Source organism: Halyomorpha halys, unplaced genomic scaffold, assembly GCF_000696795.3.
Source record: "Halyomorpha halys isolate HHAL.00 unplaced genomic scaffold, Hhal_1.1 Scaffold51.1, whole genome shotgun sequence".
NCBI lineage: Eukaryota > Metazoa > Arthropoda > Insecta > Hemiptera > Pentatomidae > Halyomorpha > Halyomorpha halys.
In genome coordinates, this window is record NW_027108122.1 from 1,025,338 (window position 1) to 1,040,602 (window position 15,265).

Here is a 15,265-nt window from a genome sequence, read left to right on the forward strand (position 1 = left end):
TTTTATATTTTACGTATTTTTGTATGAAACTATTGCTCTTGCCTTTGTTACTTGTTTTTTATTCTTTTCATTGTATCTTTTTATTTTTATTTCTATCATTTTATCTTAACATAGTTTCATTTTGTATCTTTTTAGCCCTGATGAAGCCCTGCAAAGTGGGGCGAAACATTGGAAAATAAATAGTTGTAAACTATTTTTGTTTCACTATTGACCGCAACCCTGACCATCTTCCTATATATTTTACGTAATACTTTATTTTCGAAAACCTTAAGACGCTGTTCATCCCTTTGTATAAGAGGCCACGTCTCACATCCATTAAGAACAGTGGGAAGGATAATAGTTTTGTAAATTCTAATTTTTAAGTTTTTGGATAAAAGGCGCAAGTTAAGCAGTTTTGAAATCGAAAAATAGCAAACATTTCCCGCCTTCAACCTACCTTTTATTTCCTAATCAATTTCGTTTTTTCTAGTTACCTTAGAACCTAAATTCTTATCTACCTGTTCAAACGTATTTCCTTCTATATCTATATACCGAAATTGCTCGCGTTTATACTGCTAACCATGTATTTTGTTTTATCCATATTTATTTAAAGACCTAGTTCCTAACTGGAGTTTATTAACGTGGTTGTATTTAGTTCTGTAGTTTCTTTGTCCTAACCCAATAATACCAAATCATCAGCATACTCGAGCACCGGTATTTCTACCACCTAAAGTTAAACCCTTTTCGGTATTCATCACATTTTTAATGACCTATTCTAGTGCTAGATTAAATAAGGTAGATGATAAACAATCACCTTGTTTTAAACCTGACAAGACTTGGAATTTCTCAGAATAATGATTACTGATTCGTACCTTATTAAACGTTTCAGTCATGCACATACATGCAAGATTTACTAACTTCTTTGTTAATCCCTGTTCAATCAGGATATTATACAGCTTCTGGCGGTCAGAAGACTCATAAGTTTTTTGGAAATCTATATAAGGGTGATGAACTACGCTGTTTTATTCTAATTTTTTCTGCAACATTTGCCGCCGTAATGAAAAAATTTGATCAATAGTTGAACGATTTCGTCTAAAACCAAATTGGTAGTCTCCAATAATTTCTTCAGTGTATTCTGTGATTCGACTAGTTAAGATTAGCGTAAATATTTTATGACATACAGGAAGAAGTGAGATTCCTTGATAGTTATTACAATCTGTCGTTGGGCCCTTTTTGTGAACAAGAATAAGTAGGGACTTTTTCCATTCCTCAGGCGTCTCCTCAATTTTCCAGATCTTTTTAACCAAGAGGTGTATTTTAAAAACTCCAACTTCACCACATACCTTGATTAGTTCACTAGGAATATTGTCAGTTCCCGCTGCTTTATAAGGTTTTAATTTTACAATGGCCATTTCGACTTCCTCCTGACTCGGTTCTTCTATTCAGCGTTCAGCATTCTGGTATTCAGAGTATACCCCCAAATAACATAGCATTAATTTTAACCATTTTGCATCGTAAAGTCATCATTTTATCCAAAGAATTTATACACACAGCCATTTTTTTCCTAAGCTTTCTAATTTTTAAAATAATTTATTTAAACGTGAAGCCTAATATTGTTCAATTCAGTCTTAATTTGTATAAATATATTTTTTAAGAAAATGGATATTTTCACTTACCCATCGTTTTGGTGGGTTCTCTTAGAAATAGTTATATAAGAAGCTCCTGTGAACCTAGTGCTAAAAGATATAGTACAGTCCTAAATCATGGCAATAACTTGCCTAAGGGTTTAAATGGTTTCTGAGAAAAAAGATCATTATGCTTTGTGACATGAATAACAGAACATGATGAAATATTTTTGTTACTGGAAGATGCTGCGGCAAAATCAACACTACTTTGTACCCTTTTTGAACGTATGCAACCCTGAACTCGTGTCTATTTTAAGTTGTAATCTACAGTCAGGTGGATGAAGAATGAGAATTAGGGCATCTGCAGAAATTGCGTATCTAGTATGCCTCTTATCAGGAGTATTGTAACTTAATATTACTTACTTAGAACAACTAGAAGAGAATGAATTTAAGAAAGTAAAGCTAAACTTAAAAAGAGGTAAAATAACCAGTATTTTGCCTTATACAAGACCCTCAGGGATGTGGTTGTCGGCGCTTGGGATAGATAGGACTGATATCGAGCATTTCTTAACATTATTGTTTTGTTTTTTTTCCATTTCTTTGATCGATCTTGAGTTGTGGAGTAAATGAAAATTATTCATAGGGTTGGTGAGACTATTAGATCTTTGATAGAGGGATTATTTATTAGGAAAATAATCTGATGAGCTGTGACCAACTTAAAATAGCAATTGCTTATGCCCTTGCCGATCTGGTTGTTTGGCTTTAAATCTTTCAATTTGTTTGTTTATTGTATTGAATACTTTACAGCTTCATCTTGATTTTATTTTCATGTATTTATTTACCTTTGCATAGGCCAAAACCTGATAACAATGAAGACCATTTAAGTAGTAATGTAGTGACTTCTGAACATCAGATATTTTACCAAGGTTCGTTTGCTGTTTTATTTAATTTTGAATTATTTAGAGTAATATATAATAAATTTCATACTAACCTTTTTTTATTTTAGGAGAATATAAAATAAATGACCAGAGTATAACTACTTCTAATCATAACTTACAAGGCTATACTCCGGTAAGAAAATGTGTTATTTACTTTTCTCATTTTTGTGCTTTACTGTTGTATTTTTTTGAGTGATAGTTCCCAAATTTTAGTGTTAATTCATTTTTTGAAAGGCTGAATGTTATTAAAAAAAATTAATTGAACAATGAACTCTGACCCTCAATTACACACATGAAATGACAAGATAAAACTTCAAATTAATGATTTAGATTTATTATTAATTCATTGCAGAAATATCTGATTATAGGAGAAATCATTAGTTATTAAATAAAAAATTATATTTCTTATATTAACAAAAACAACTTAAAATTTAAGAGATAAAATCCAAACATCAATTAATGATAAATTAATCAAAAAAATTTCTATAATTGTCTTAAAATTTTTGGTTGTTGGTATTTAGATTGAAGTTCACTGTTGGTTAACTTCAATCAAGTAATGATTTCATCATAACTGTACTTAAATTGGCTTTCAACATTTTTTGTTCAAGCATTATTACATTATTACATTTATTTGATCATGATCACAATTAAAATATTTCACTTTTATTTATACTGCCTATATTATCATATACATATGACACTTAGTGAATTTTATCATTTTTAAGAAACACTTCTACTAATATTTGAATTAAAATAATTTTCTTTAGTGAGAATTATTGGGAATTACTAATACACCTCTTGCCCATAGAAATTCTCAGAAAGAACTGACTAAATCCGCTTGATTATTGCGTGGCATCGACCAAAAAAATCAAAATATCGTTTGTTTCTTTTCTTATTAATTATCACTTATCTGTTTCTTTCTGTTAAAAAATAATTATTAGTTAGTTTTCAAGCCTTTAAAAAGTTAATATACTTTGTATACATGATTCCGGTCTCTTAATAAAAAACATTCTAATATTCAAATATTTAAATAAATAGTATGTTCTTACTTATAAAACACATACATTTTCTTTTATCATTAAAATAACCATGTTTTCTCCAAACTATTAACTATTTTAATCAACTTTTTAAATATTTTTCATAATATTCACTTGTGATTGTTCACTTTACTATTTCTCTGTTCTGTTCATGGTAACAATTAATTGGATTTTATTTGACAAGAGATGTAAAATATCACTAAATTATATACTCCCAAAAAATTAAGGAAACCATAATAAATGTTTTTATGTTTTGATATAAATATGTATTTATTTTGAAGTTGATTCTTTTTTAATTTTATTAAAATGGTTGTCGTTTTCCACTGGTATGATAATCCTGTGGAAAATTACAACCATATTATTAATCGAAACCTAAAGCCAAAACACCCTCATCACATCAAAGAAATTTATTATTTTGTATTCTTCTATGTAGTAAAGCTCAAAGAAGCATATACCTCCTCCTCCCCCCAATTAAACTGTTCGCTTACCTGGCGAAGAGTATATACTATATGGCTTACCCCACTTTAGGAAACACTACCGCTAGACCCTTGTAGTGGTACTGATATTTTATGCCTTTTTCAATAAAATTTGTATATTTTTATAAATTAATTTAAAGAGTTCTAATTATTAAGGTATATATTTCATTATTGTTGTACGATATGAATGAATTCTCTTAGATGGATACTTCTGAAAGTCATTCAGAAGTTAGTGTACCTATTTCAGAAGAAAACAAGACATTTATATTGGATCCGACTCCTGCTCAGTTAGGAAAGGCTCCATTACAAAGAAGACAATCTATGGGTATGTCCTATCATTATTATTATTTTTGTTTATGAAATATTTAATTATAATTATTTTCTTCCAAATAATATTAGATATAATTTTTTTATTTTCAGCTGTGACATCTGGAAATGATAAGTCTTTAGAAAAAAATGATTCAATAAGTATTAATCAAACTTTAACCCTTTCTAATGACAACAATGCTGAAGACAAAGAAACAGTACCTGAATCTCCTTCCAGTAAGAAAAGCTTTTTCAAAAAGAATGTTGAAGATGGAATGGACAGGTATTGTATTGCCTCATGTTGATTATTTTTTCTTATCATTCATGCCAGTTTTGAATCCTCATATGTTCTATTGTTATTCTTGCAGGGTCTTAGAAACAGTAAATTTTGAGAAGAAGTTTTCATCTCTACCCGAGTTCAAGCCTGACGAATGTCAGTCCCCCAGTGCCATCTCGGTCCCATCGAGCCCCCATGTCTTTAATGTACAAAATTTAAGAAAAAAACATCAAGTTCCACGTAAGAATATTTTATATTTAAGTAATTGTTTTTATTGATGCACCATTTTGTAATAATGGTCTGTGTTATAAAACAGAACAAAAAGAGTTGTTTTCTTATCTTTTTCTATTCATAAAATCAAAGTTAATAGAAAACGATAATAATTATAAGTGACAAGAAAACAAAAATTAAATTTATCTCTTGAACGAAGTGGACTGATTTTGTTGAAACTAACCTAAAGTTTCCTTCTTAAAATATTTTAACGTTTGCTTAAATAAATTTCCAAGAAAAAGCAGGAAAAAGATGTTATGAAAGAAAACTCGCAAAAGATAATTTTTGCTTAGCTCAAAAAGTAATCGTTTCATAGTATAGTCAATTCTGTAATAATTATTTGAAATGCATTTAAATTTCCTGCAAATAAAGAGTTCATTGCATGTTACGTTTTAATTGAAAATATTTTTTTATTTTTAAATAGCAAATTGAATGTTTACATGTATGTTTTTATTGTTTAATGTATTATATACATTTTTCTTTCATTTCAGAAGAAGAAAGTATGAATTCAGATGGACCTCCAACTAAATCTGGCAAGCTCATTGGTAGCACATTTTTTGGTCCAGATTTTAATTTAGATGCTTTCAAAGGTAAAGTTATTGGCATAATGTCTGTGCCTTACCTAAAATTACATTTAAAATATTTTTCTGTTGTGCCTTAAAGAAACTCCTGTAAAAAATTGCTTGGAGAATTTGTTTATTTAAGAGGTCATCCTACCTCACGTTCCTTCAAACCATGGCTTCTATGGGCTATCAGACGGATATCTTCACTTGACAATGCATGTGGGATCAGTTATTTCAATGAAACTTTTTTGGTGATACTAAGTCAAAAAATATTAACTCATATCCGATAGTTCTTGCCAATGTGCCATAGGAGCCGAAAAAAAAATTGAAATAAATTTAGAAATTGTTTATGTTATCGTATACCACCTTTGCTCTACATGTTTTTAAATTAATGAGTAGGGGAGTTATCCAGAGGAGGGATGGCATACATCGCATATCTTATTTGTTGTTTTATTTATTTATTACTTTATTATTTTTAATATTTGTTATATAGGGGAATTTGTTGATAAAATGAAATAAGGGTTATAAAATGGAAGGGAAAGAAAAAAAGGAATAAATTGAAAAACTTGTATTTAGTTTGTAGACTGTGTAAAATGAAATTGTAAAAGAATACTGTGGAAAAAAAAATGTTATCTTTCTATTAAATTATATCATATAAAAATATGTAATTTATATATGTTCGATCATGGATTGATCAGTATGCTGTGTAATGTGGCAACCCGTTGTATTTGGGCAGCATGAATGAATAAATTTCTTTTTCCTCTCTAATATGTACCAATCAATTTGTTTTTTTGTGTAGAAGAACAAAGATTGTTGATTATATTAAATGAGCATAAGTATATAAAACATTACAATAACCGGAAGTCGTTTCCAGTAAAGGAGACGATACAAATTTTGTTAAGAAAAATCAATTCTGGTTAGTTATTTTGAAACCCTTTTATATGAATTTTTACATCAATAAAAAATTATAAATTCTTGGAGGATAATTTTTTCAACCGTTCTCATTTATTCACAATGTTATCCAAATCTAACATAATTATAAATATTAGAAATCTGAATTTCAACTCTTCTAACCCATGATATGAATATGAATATATTCCAGATTTAACGTATATACAGTAGAAAAAAATAGTATCAAATCATAAAAAATTTCTTGAACATTTTATTTTATAATTTATTTACAAAGGTACAGTTTGCACCATTGCATGTAGTTTAGATGTTCTTAAACCCTTCTAAGTTTTTGATAGACTAGTGACATTGTCTTTAGATTATTGTGTTTTTTTTTTGTAATTTGTGATTAAAAGATTTTTGAATAAAATATTTCTATTTTATGATTATTATCACAATTCGTAATTTAGAGTTTCTTGAGGCGGGAAAAACGAATATCAACTTTGTTTCTAAATAATTTTTTTTTTTTTATTTAGGTCATTTGAATAGTAATCAAAATAAAAACTGTTTTACTCATATTTTTTGCCTTATTGGAGCCTTTGATTTTGATTTTTAATAATATGTATACATTTTAGGTCTTGAGTGTACCGAAGCACTTGATGGCTTATCTCCACAAACACCAAAGACACCTAGCGGTGCCAGGGACCAGGAGAAAGGCCATCGTAAAGTCCTGGAGCAGAGAAGAGCACTCGTCATGCAATTATTTCATGAGCATGGCTATTTTCCATCCACGCAGGCCACAAATGCTTTTCAGGTGAGTTGTTTTACAGATATGGGAAAGATTTATATTATTTTACTAGGTGAAAACGATACTCTTACATCCAATTTGTTCTCATTGTTTATTCATTCAGTATAACATTAGTTAGTCATACCTGGAATTATAGTTTAGATGTATATCTGCAATTTAGTTAATTAGTTACTAATATTGATTTACTGTAGTTCGTTTTATCGTTAAAATTTTTAATAAATGTGAGAGGGTATGATAATTTGGTTGTTAAACAACATTATCGCCATTCTTCATTCTATGTTTTCATATTTATGTTTTGTCCCCTAAATTAATCCTACTGTTTGGTGGGGCATGTATATTCACTATTTGATGGTTAGGTAAGTATATTAAAAAATGTTCACACTGTTTGGAGTACTTTTTATTTTTTGAAAATTAAAATTAAAATTATCGATTTTTGTGAGAATGACTTATATAGAAGTATACCCCTTGTACTTCAGAAATTAAAAATATTTATATTTATTAATTTCCTGTTGATGTTTCATTAAGAACAAAATTATTACCACTAAATAACTTTAAAAAATATGTGTTTAAACTTAGATATATAAATATATTTAAAATTATTATTATTATTCTCGATATTCATATCAAAATAATGCTGGATATGTGAGGGTTTTATTTTTGAATACTCTTTTTGACAGTAAGTGCTTAGTAACCGAATGATTTATCAATATTAGTGGGAACTAGATTTGAAAACTTTGAGTTACTCTTATAAAAATTTATGTTTAATACCCACCAAATAATTATGCGTATGTATATTATTTCTTTTCAATATTGATTTCTTTTTACAGGCTGCCCATTCTAACATTTTTCCCAGTAAATCTTCACTTCAACTTAAAATCCGTGAGGTTAGGCAAAAACTTAAGGCTCAACCTAATTTGACTCCTGGAGGAAATAATCTTATGAGTCCGCTTGAACCATCTACACCGGGTAAGTATCTTTCTTTCTTATTTCAAATTGACGTAATTGTTGTTACACATGCTTATTTACATGCTTTATTTCCTTTATTTGTATATGCTGTTTAAGCATAAACTGTACATCAAAGTAATTTATTTTTCATTTAGGTTTTAACAGAGTTGATAATTATAAATTTAATTACTACATGAAACTATACATCGTTTACTTTCTGGTTTTCCATTAAATAAATAAAATAAGTAATTTAACATTCAAAGCACACTAATATGTTCCTGCTGTTGGTGGGTGTACAAATGAGGTGCATTTATTAATTTTGTTATTAGATAATGTTTTATTTATGCAGTCCATTATCATTAGGCCTCAGTTACTTTTCTTTGTCATATTGAAGTTGATTAACCTTACGTGAAAAAAAAAAAAGAAACTTATTTAATTTTGATCCTTTGATACTCATAAGTACTTCAAGAATATTTCCGAGGAGCACATGATGATTATTATAGAAATAATGATTATATGGACCTATAGTTAACCACTCTATACATCTTTCTGACTTTAATGACCACTAAAGTAGCAAACAATTCAGTCTTTCGCAACCTCTTATAAATTTATGAAAGGAAAGTAGGTTTAAAATTAAATTTATGCTCCTTAGGCCACTTTTTAATAGCTGTGAAGATTCCTCTCTCTCGGGACTTTTTGAGGTGTTGATAATGATTTTTTCATGGACACATTGTTTGTGAGTGCCTGTTGGAATTATCTTTCTGGTTGTCAGGAACCAGAATTAGGTAGCCTGGGCCTGCTTTGAAATAATTATTCATTATTTACTTTTTTACATATGTCCTGTTTTGTATATTATTATTATAAATTAGTAATTTATTATGCTATTACAGTTCCTCTCCTCAGCAGAATATGTGACTGGACCAAGATTGTTTTCGAATGAGTTTCATTTCTCCAAGTTTCCAATGAGAAGGTCATTATCAATATAAAAATGTATTTAGATTTGACCATTTCCATTTTTTTATCTCATTTTCTTCCTTACCTACCCACTGTACTACCAACCTTTTGGTAGTCTCTTCATATTTCAATCTTTAAAATCACTCATTAACCCTGTGATTCTTTTATTTATTTTATTCAAACATCTTAAGTAAAATATAATATCAAAATTTTAGTATAAGGAAAGGGCGAGTGGTTTATGGAATGTAATGAAAATGGGAAATTGGAGGTTAAACTATATTATCAAAACTTAAATTTAGCTCTCAGTCATTTGTTTTATAAACTAACATATCAAACTGGCCATTACTTAAAGTAGAAATTGTTATCTTCGATTAATTTCAAATAATTCCAATAGGTTTCACAGTAAAAGTTATTTTAATTGATAAATATAAAATGTTTGGTGTAAACCTGATTATGAGGAAATTAAGTAAATAAAGAGTACAACATAAAGGGATTGAATTAGATAAAAATAATTACTTCTTTTTGCACTGTCAAATTTCTTTGTTAAGAAATAAAAAAAATCCCATTTTTGCAGCTGTCAGTCTGCTAGTTTTATTGTAAAAAAAAAAAAAATTTATCCTGCAATACAAACTAATTTTTCTTCAGTAGCTTAAAATGTCTTATTTCTTTATATATTTTTAATGGATTTTAAGAACAAAAAATCATTAAATCCACATCTAAGTTTGAACTTGTTCTGTTTCTGGTGGTTTTGAGACTTTCTGAAGGGTGAAAGTGATGTAATTTGGTTTAGAAATTTCCTTTCCACATTTGTAAAACTCGTAATTTAATGTTATCTGGTATAATTTCATAAGTCCCAAATATTTGTTCAAATTATTAATATGTATTATTATTATTTGTGTTATATTAACATAGTATTCATATGTTTTTCATCAAAGTTTTTAAACTTCTCTTTGTAACCTGAAAAACGTTCACTATTATAGGATAATTTTTAATTACCCCTTGTGATTTTTGTTCTGACACATGTGCCTATGAGTTGTTTACACCTTGTCCTGTTACAGTGGAACCTTTATGTAATGAACCTCTCTATATCAAATATCTTGATATAACCAATTTTTTTTTTTTAAATACACTTTGAATCAGCCAACCATTGAACAAAGAATATGCTTCTTTATAACATACAGAGCATATAAAAAACAGAATATATACATATAAAGAAAATTATAGAGCATATACACAAATTAATTTAACCTTTTATGTACCTTATTGTTTATAATTTGATTATAGTACACCATATAACATAAAGGTTAAATAATTTAATTAATACATGATGCCTTTTGTTAGAAATAATTATATACTATATCGAAACTATAATTTAATTCCCTTAGTTTGAATTTTTTTTGGTGGATTACAATTTCTTTTCATAGGGCAGTTTCTGACATACAACCTATTAAAGCCAAATTAATTCACTTATTATTATTATCCAGTTCAAGATTTTTTGTGATTATTAAATTTTAACTTTTTTTATAAATTGTAATAATATTTATTTAATGAAAGCATGACAGATGGCAATTGTAGGAAAATGGTCATGCATTGAAAAAAAAAATGCTGAAAGGTTTGGAGTGTAGAGATAGCCTAATATCACTGAATTTCGCAATAACTTTATTTTTGTTTTCATCTATTTTATTAAAATAATTATGAATCCCTGCCCCTAAGGATGAGTTGTTAGGCTGGAACGTTGCTAAGCAACAATGAAATGGTGATGAAGTATTATCAGTCCATTTTAACTTAATTTTCATACCTGTCCTTGCCTAATATACCGACTAATAAATAAACAAATTTAAAATATTCTAAAAAAAAAACAAATACCTTTTTGCAACAAATTTTCACGACAATAACCTCTATATAACAAAAATGACTTCTATATAACACATTACATATCCACCCCATCAACAGCTCTCCTCCCGCCTCTACCTTGTGTTTACTCAGTTTCATCTGTTTCGTGACCTAATACAATAATTTTTATTAATAATTGAAGTGCGTTATACATGTCATATAGTAGTGATGGCTACCAGATTATATTGGTATTTGGTGGGGGAAACAGGCAGGCAAGTTGGCCACCTTTTTGCCACCCCTGGTGACTACTAGTGTTGCCGCCGCATACTAAGCAAGGTGGATGTGTCAAGATTCATTTTTTGGGACCATCGAAAAATGAATATTAACTGCCCTGTTGGTGGGACCTATGCTCCGACCCACATAGCTGTCACTTCCCTAGCATAATCATATTACCTAATATTTTTTTTTTACATATGTGTAATTTCAGTATGTAACTAATGTTCAGTAATTTAAAATATGTAATAAGTTCCATTACTTTTGTAGTTTTGCAAAATAATTCTGTATACATATTTTAGTTACATGTATTTTTTATTTCTCATACCGCACATATTAGTTGTTTTAATTTCATATAAAATTCAGTATCTGAACCACTTGATGATAAGTTTTCAGCCATCCAAACTTTCATATAATAAATTTATTGAAAATCCTGTGAGATTTGTTATACTGTGGTTCCACTATATTACCAAAACCTAGCCTATTTTTGTTGATAACAATGAATTCCCATTTCCATCTATATTAATTCCTCTTTCATGATGATATAACCAAGTTAGTGGGGAAGCTTCTTCAATAGTCATCTTGTTATAGTTGGTATTATCATTCTATGAAATATTTCTTCAAGTATCACTAGCTTATTATTCCATACCACTTAGCATTACTTTCAAATGCTCTTGGTAGTAAGTATTATTAACATCTTTGAATAAAATTATTTTATTTTAACTAATATGAAAGTATTACATGTAGTAGTAGTACATTACATGTAGTAGTACATGAAAGTATTTTTGACCCAGGTCTACCAGTGCATACAAGTACAGCAGGGCAAACACCTACAACAGGAGTACCACCAAGCTCTAGTTAGCCCCCAACATCACAGCTCATGTATCTCGTCCTCTGTACCTTAGGGCAGCCTCTTTTAAGATAACTTTACCATAATTGATCTCAGCACGGTTATCGTTCTATCACTTGCCTTTTATTCTTCACACTTCAATCAAAGCACTGAAATCGTTATATATTATACATTGTTATTTTGTTTTTATTTTTTGAAAATTTTATGTGCTTTGACTGGCCTCTTCTATTAAAAAAGCATTTATTTTTATTTTTATTTTTTCTATATCTTGCCTTTAGGATCGGCAAGTTAATAATGATTGTAAAGGCAAGTTTTTGAACGATTGGATTGTGGTCCTCGAGTTGTAATTTATTTTACTTGGAGAATACCTTTGTAAAAGATACTTCTTTCCTGGCTCACTTTAGCATTAAATTAAACTGTATTACCACAATCCTTATTAGAATAAATAAGTGGTTTATTGTAAATTTGTGTCATATTGTACTCTTATCAAATCTAAATTAATTGTATATTTTATTATACCTACTGCAGTCGCTGATTTCGGTTGGCACTGCAATATGTGCTTTATATAAATGTATATAGGTAACTCGATTGTGTTATAGTCATCATAGTTAATTATAGTATAAATTAAAGAAACATCTTTCAATAAATGTTAATTGTTTATGCATTTAAGTGCATATTTCTCAAACATAATTTGTTGTACCTAAATATTGTTATGTAGTCATATTTTAGTAGGTGTTTAGAATTGGGTCTCACCTACAGTGCATGTTGATTCATGATTCCTTTTTCAGTTAGTATTCTTTATTTTATATTAATTGACAGATAGGTGCTATAATGTAGGTAAAATTTATTTTGTTTTAATTCATATAAATTTAGCACAACTTGAATTAATTTTTATACACAATATTAATTTACATTCAGGATTTATTTCTCCTTCATTTTTTATTTTTAAAAAATTATGTATGGAGATACTGTTTATATGTATTGTGTTTTCTTGTCTATTTTATTTTATTTTATATTTTAACAGACTGAACATATTAAATAAATGTATGGTCTATTAAGAAGTTTCGGAATGACACAATAACAATTTTTTTTATTTTACTGTGATTTTTGAAATTTGTGTATTATATTTACGTATGTTATTTGTTCGAAATAATTTAGGTTGAAAGAAAGATACATTTATATATTATTTATTGTTTGTATCTAAAAGACAAATTTATTATATGCTTTGATATTTGTTATATTCTTTATATTTGTTTATAATTATGTACCAGTGAGAAAACTTATGAACCAGGATTACAAATTACTGTTTCCTTATTTTACTCATCGGAAATATTTTTTGCTCGTTTCCTGTGGTTTCAAAAATATTTACAAAAATAACCCTAGGTAATTAAATTTCAGTGATTTTCATTACTTTTTTAACTTTGTTGTATGTAATAATTCTATTTCTTATTTTATACAATAAAATATTGAGTAAGTAGATAAATTAAAATTAACTATTTTCATAATCTGTTATTAAAGGTGCCTTATTACTATTCATTTATTTTAAACTTTGATTAAATAAATAATCTTTAAATAATTTGTGTATTTTTCCTTTATGACCCACTTCGTTGTGCTTTATATTTTTGTAAAATCAAAACTTTTCAAAATTGACTAAGCTTCTTGATGTCAATGGAAAGCATATCTGATATGTTGCTTACATACAACAAAGTTATATCCAGTTTTATTTTTTATAAGTCTGTGCTTGTACTTGAAAATTGTAGCTGTAGAGGAGAGACCAAACCTTATATTTTATTTCTATAGAAACCATTTTATGCTCATTGCTCTTCACCATTCTTAAAATACTGTTAATATATTTACGTTTTTTGAAGTATAAATAAATCATACTAATTTTTTATCAATAAAAATTGTTTTCTAGAAACAAAAAAAATAAATAAATAAATTTTTATATTTGGTTTGGTCACTTCTTCCATAGAAGTAGTAAAAGCTCAGTGTCATATTATTCTTGATGTATACTTTTTAAGATAATTCTTTATGCAAAATGTGTGCTATATAACCCATTTAATAAATGTGATAGAAATTTGTAATTGACAAATCAGTGCCACTTTTGTAAATACACATAAATTTTAAAGTTAAAAATATTTATGAATAAATTATATTTTAGTGTAATAATAGAAGCTCTGTTTTTGATGGGACTAAAACTATAATAAATGGGAAAATAAATATATATTCACCTATCGTTAGTTAAGAAAAAAAAAAGAAATTTACTAAAATGATAACTGATACATAATTATTTTCCTCTAACTCATTAAGTTAAATATTGTGAAGAGCTTAGATTTTTCAAGAATATTATTAATTTATGATATATAGATATAATGGTTCAATGAATTTTTCACTGTTCTGTACATTATAGGTATCTTAGTTTTGTTAAACCCCAGATAAAAAAATTATTAGAGTCTGAATTAAATAATTTAAAATCGAAATTATAATTTTGCATTTACAAATGATACTTCTTGTGTTTTAAATAATGTGCTTTCATTTTGCTAATGTAGCAAATCAAGGTTTTAAAAATATACAATCCTTCCAGTAGAGAACATTGATGTAAATAACAATTTGTATTACAGAGCACAACATTGAACAAGGAAATAAATGATACTGTAAAACGTATTTATTTTTCTTTATAATTTTAAAGATTTCCCATGATTCTTTTGATCTTATTTTTGCTTTACTCGATATCGCTCTTCAAGTGAAAAGTTTGTTTAAAGTTTTTTGTAATCAGAACTAACCAAAGTCAACTATATAATATTACAAATAATTGAAACAAAATCAGAAATTCAGACAAACCATTTATATTTTGCTTACAGCCACTATGTATAAATTGTGATGAGCATATATGAGATTTTGTTCACCCTGCAATATATAACCATGACAGAATGTATGGTGCCTAGTTGAAAAGCAACATTTCCTCTCATTTTGTTATGTGATTGATTGTTCTCTATTATATACAATGGGTCTTGATTTCTATTTTTTTTTTTTTAATTTTGAAGTTAAGTGAATATAATACTTGTATGGTTCTTTTATCATTATTCTATCATAGATTATGTATGAATGTGAAACAGAATAGCACCAGAAGTTTTTGTTTTCAATAGTTAGCAGGATGTTCATTGAATTATCACAGATTTGTAATAGTTGGCCAGCTCAATCTCAACTTATTTGATAGCAGATGAAGATAGAACGGGCTTAGTA

At 27.9% G+C, this 15,265-nt stretch overlaps 1 protein-coding gene across 3 annotated transcripts in view; it reads left to right on the forward strand.

Moving 5' to 3' along the window:
• Positions 1 to 14,686, forward strand: part of cic (Putative transcription factor capicua) — a 44,942-nt gene extending 30,256 nt beyond the window's left edge. For 2 of the 3 annotated variants that reach the window (XM_014436327.2, XM_014436342.2), the window contains 9 exons: positions 2,457 to 2,530; positions 2,611 to 2,675; positions 4,257 to 4,380; positions 4,476 to 4,644; positions 4,730 to 4,878; positions 5,400 to 5,498; positions 6,995 to 7,173; positions 7,995 to 8,133; positions 11,967 to 14,686. In XM_014436327.2, the coding sequence (XP_014291813.1) occupies positions 2,457 to 2,530; positions 2,611 to 2,675; positions 4,257 to 4,380; positions 4,476 to 4,644; positions 4,730 to 4,878; positions 5,400 to 5,498; positions 6,995 to 7,173; positions 7,995 to 8,133; positions 11,967 to 12,034 (1,066 nt within the window). In that variant the 3' untranslated portion in view covers positions 12,035 to 14,686. Of the gene's footprint in view, positions 1 to 2,456; positions 2,531 to 2,610; positions 2,676 to 4,256; positions 4,381 to 4,475; positions 4,645 to 4,729; positions 4,879 to 5,399; positions 5,499 to 6,994; positions 7,174 to 7,994; positions 8,134 to 9,002; positions 9,083 to 11,966 lie in introns of all 3 variants that reach the window. The other variant, XM_014436334.2, reaches the window with a different exon arrangement.
• Positions 14,687 to 15,265: the final 579 nt, after the last annotated feature.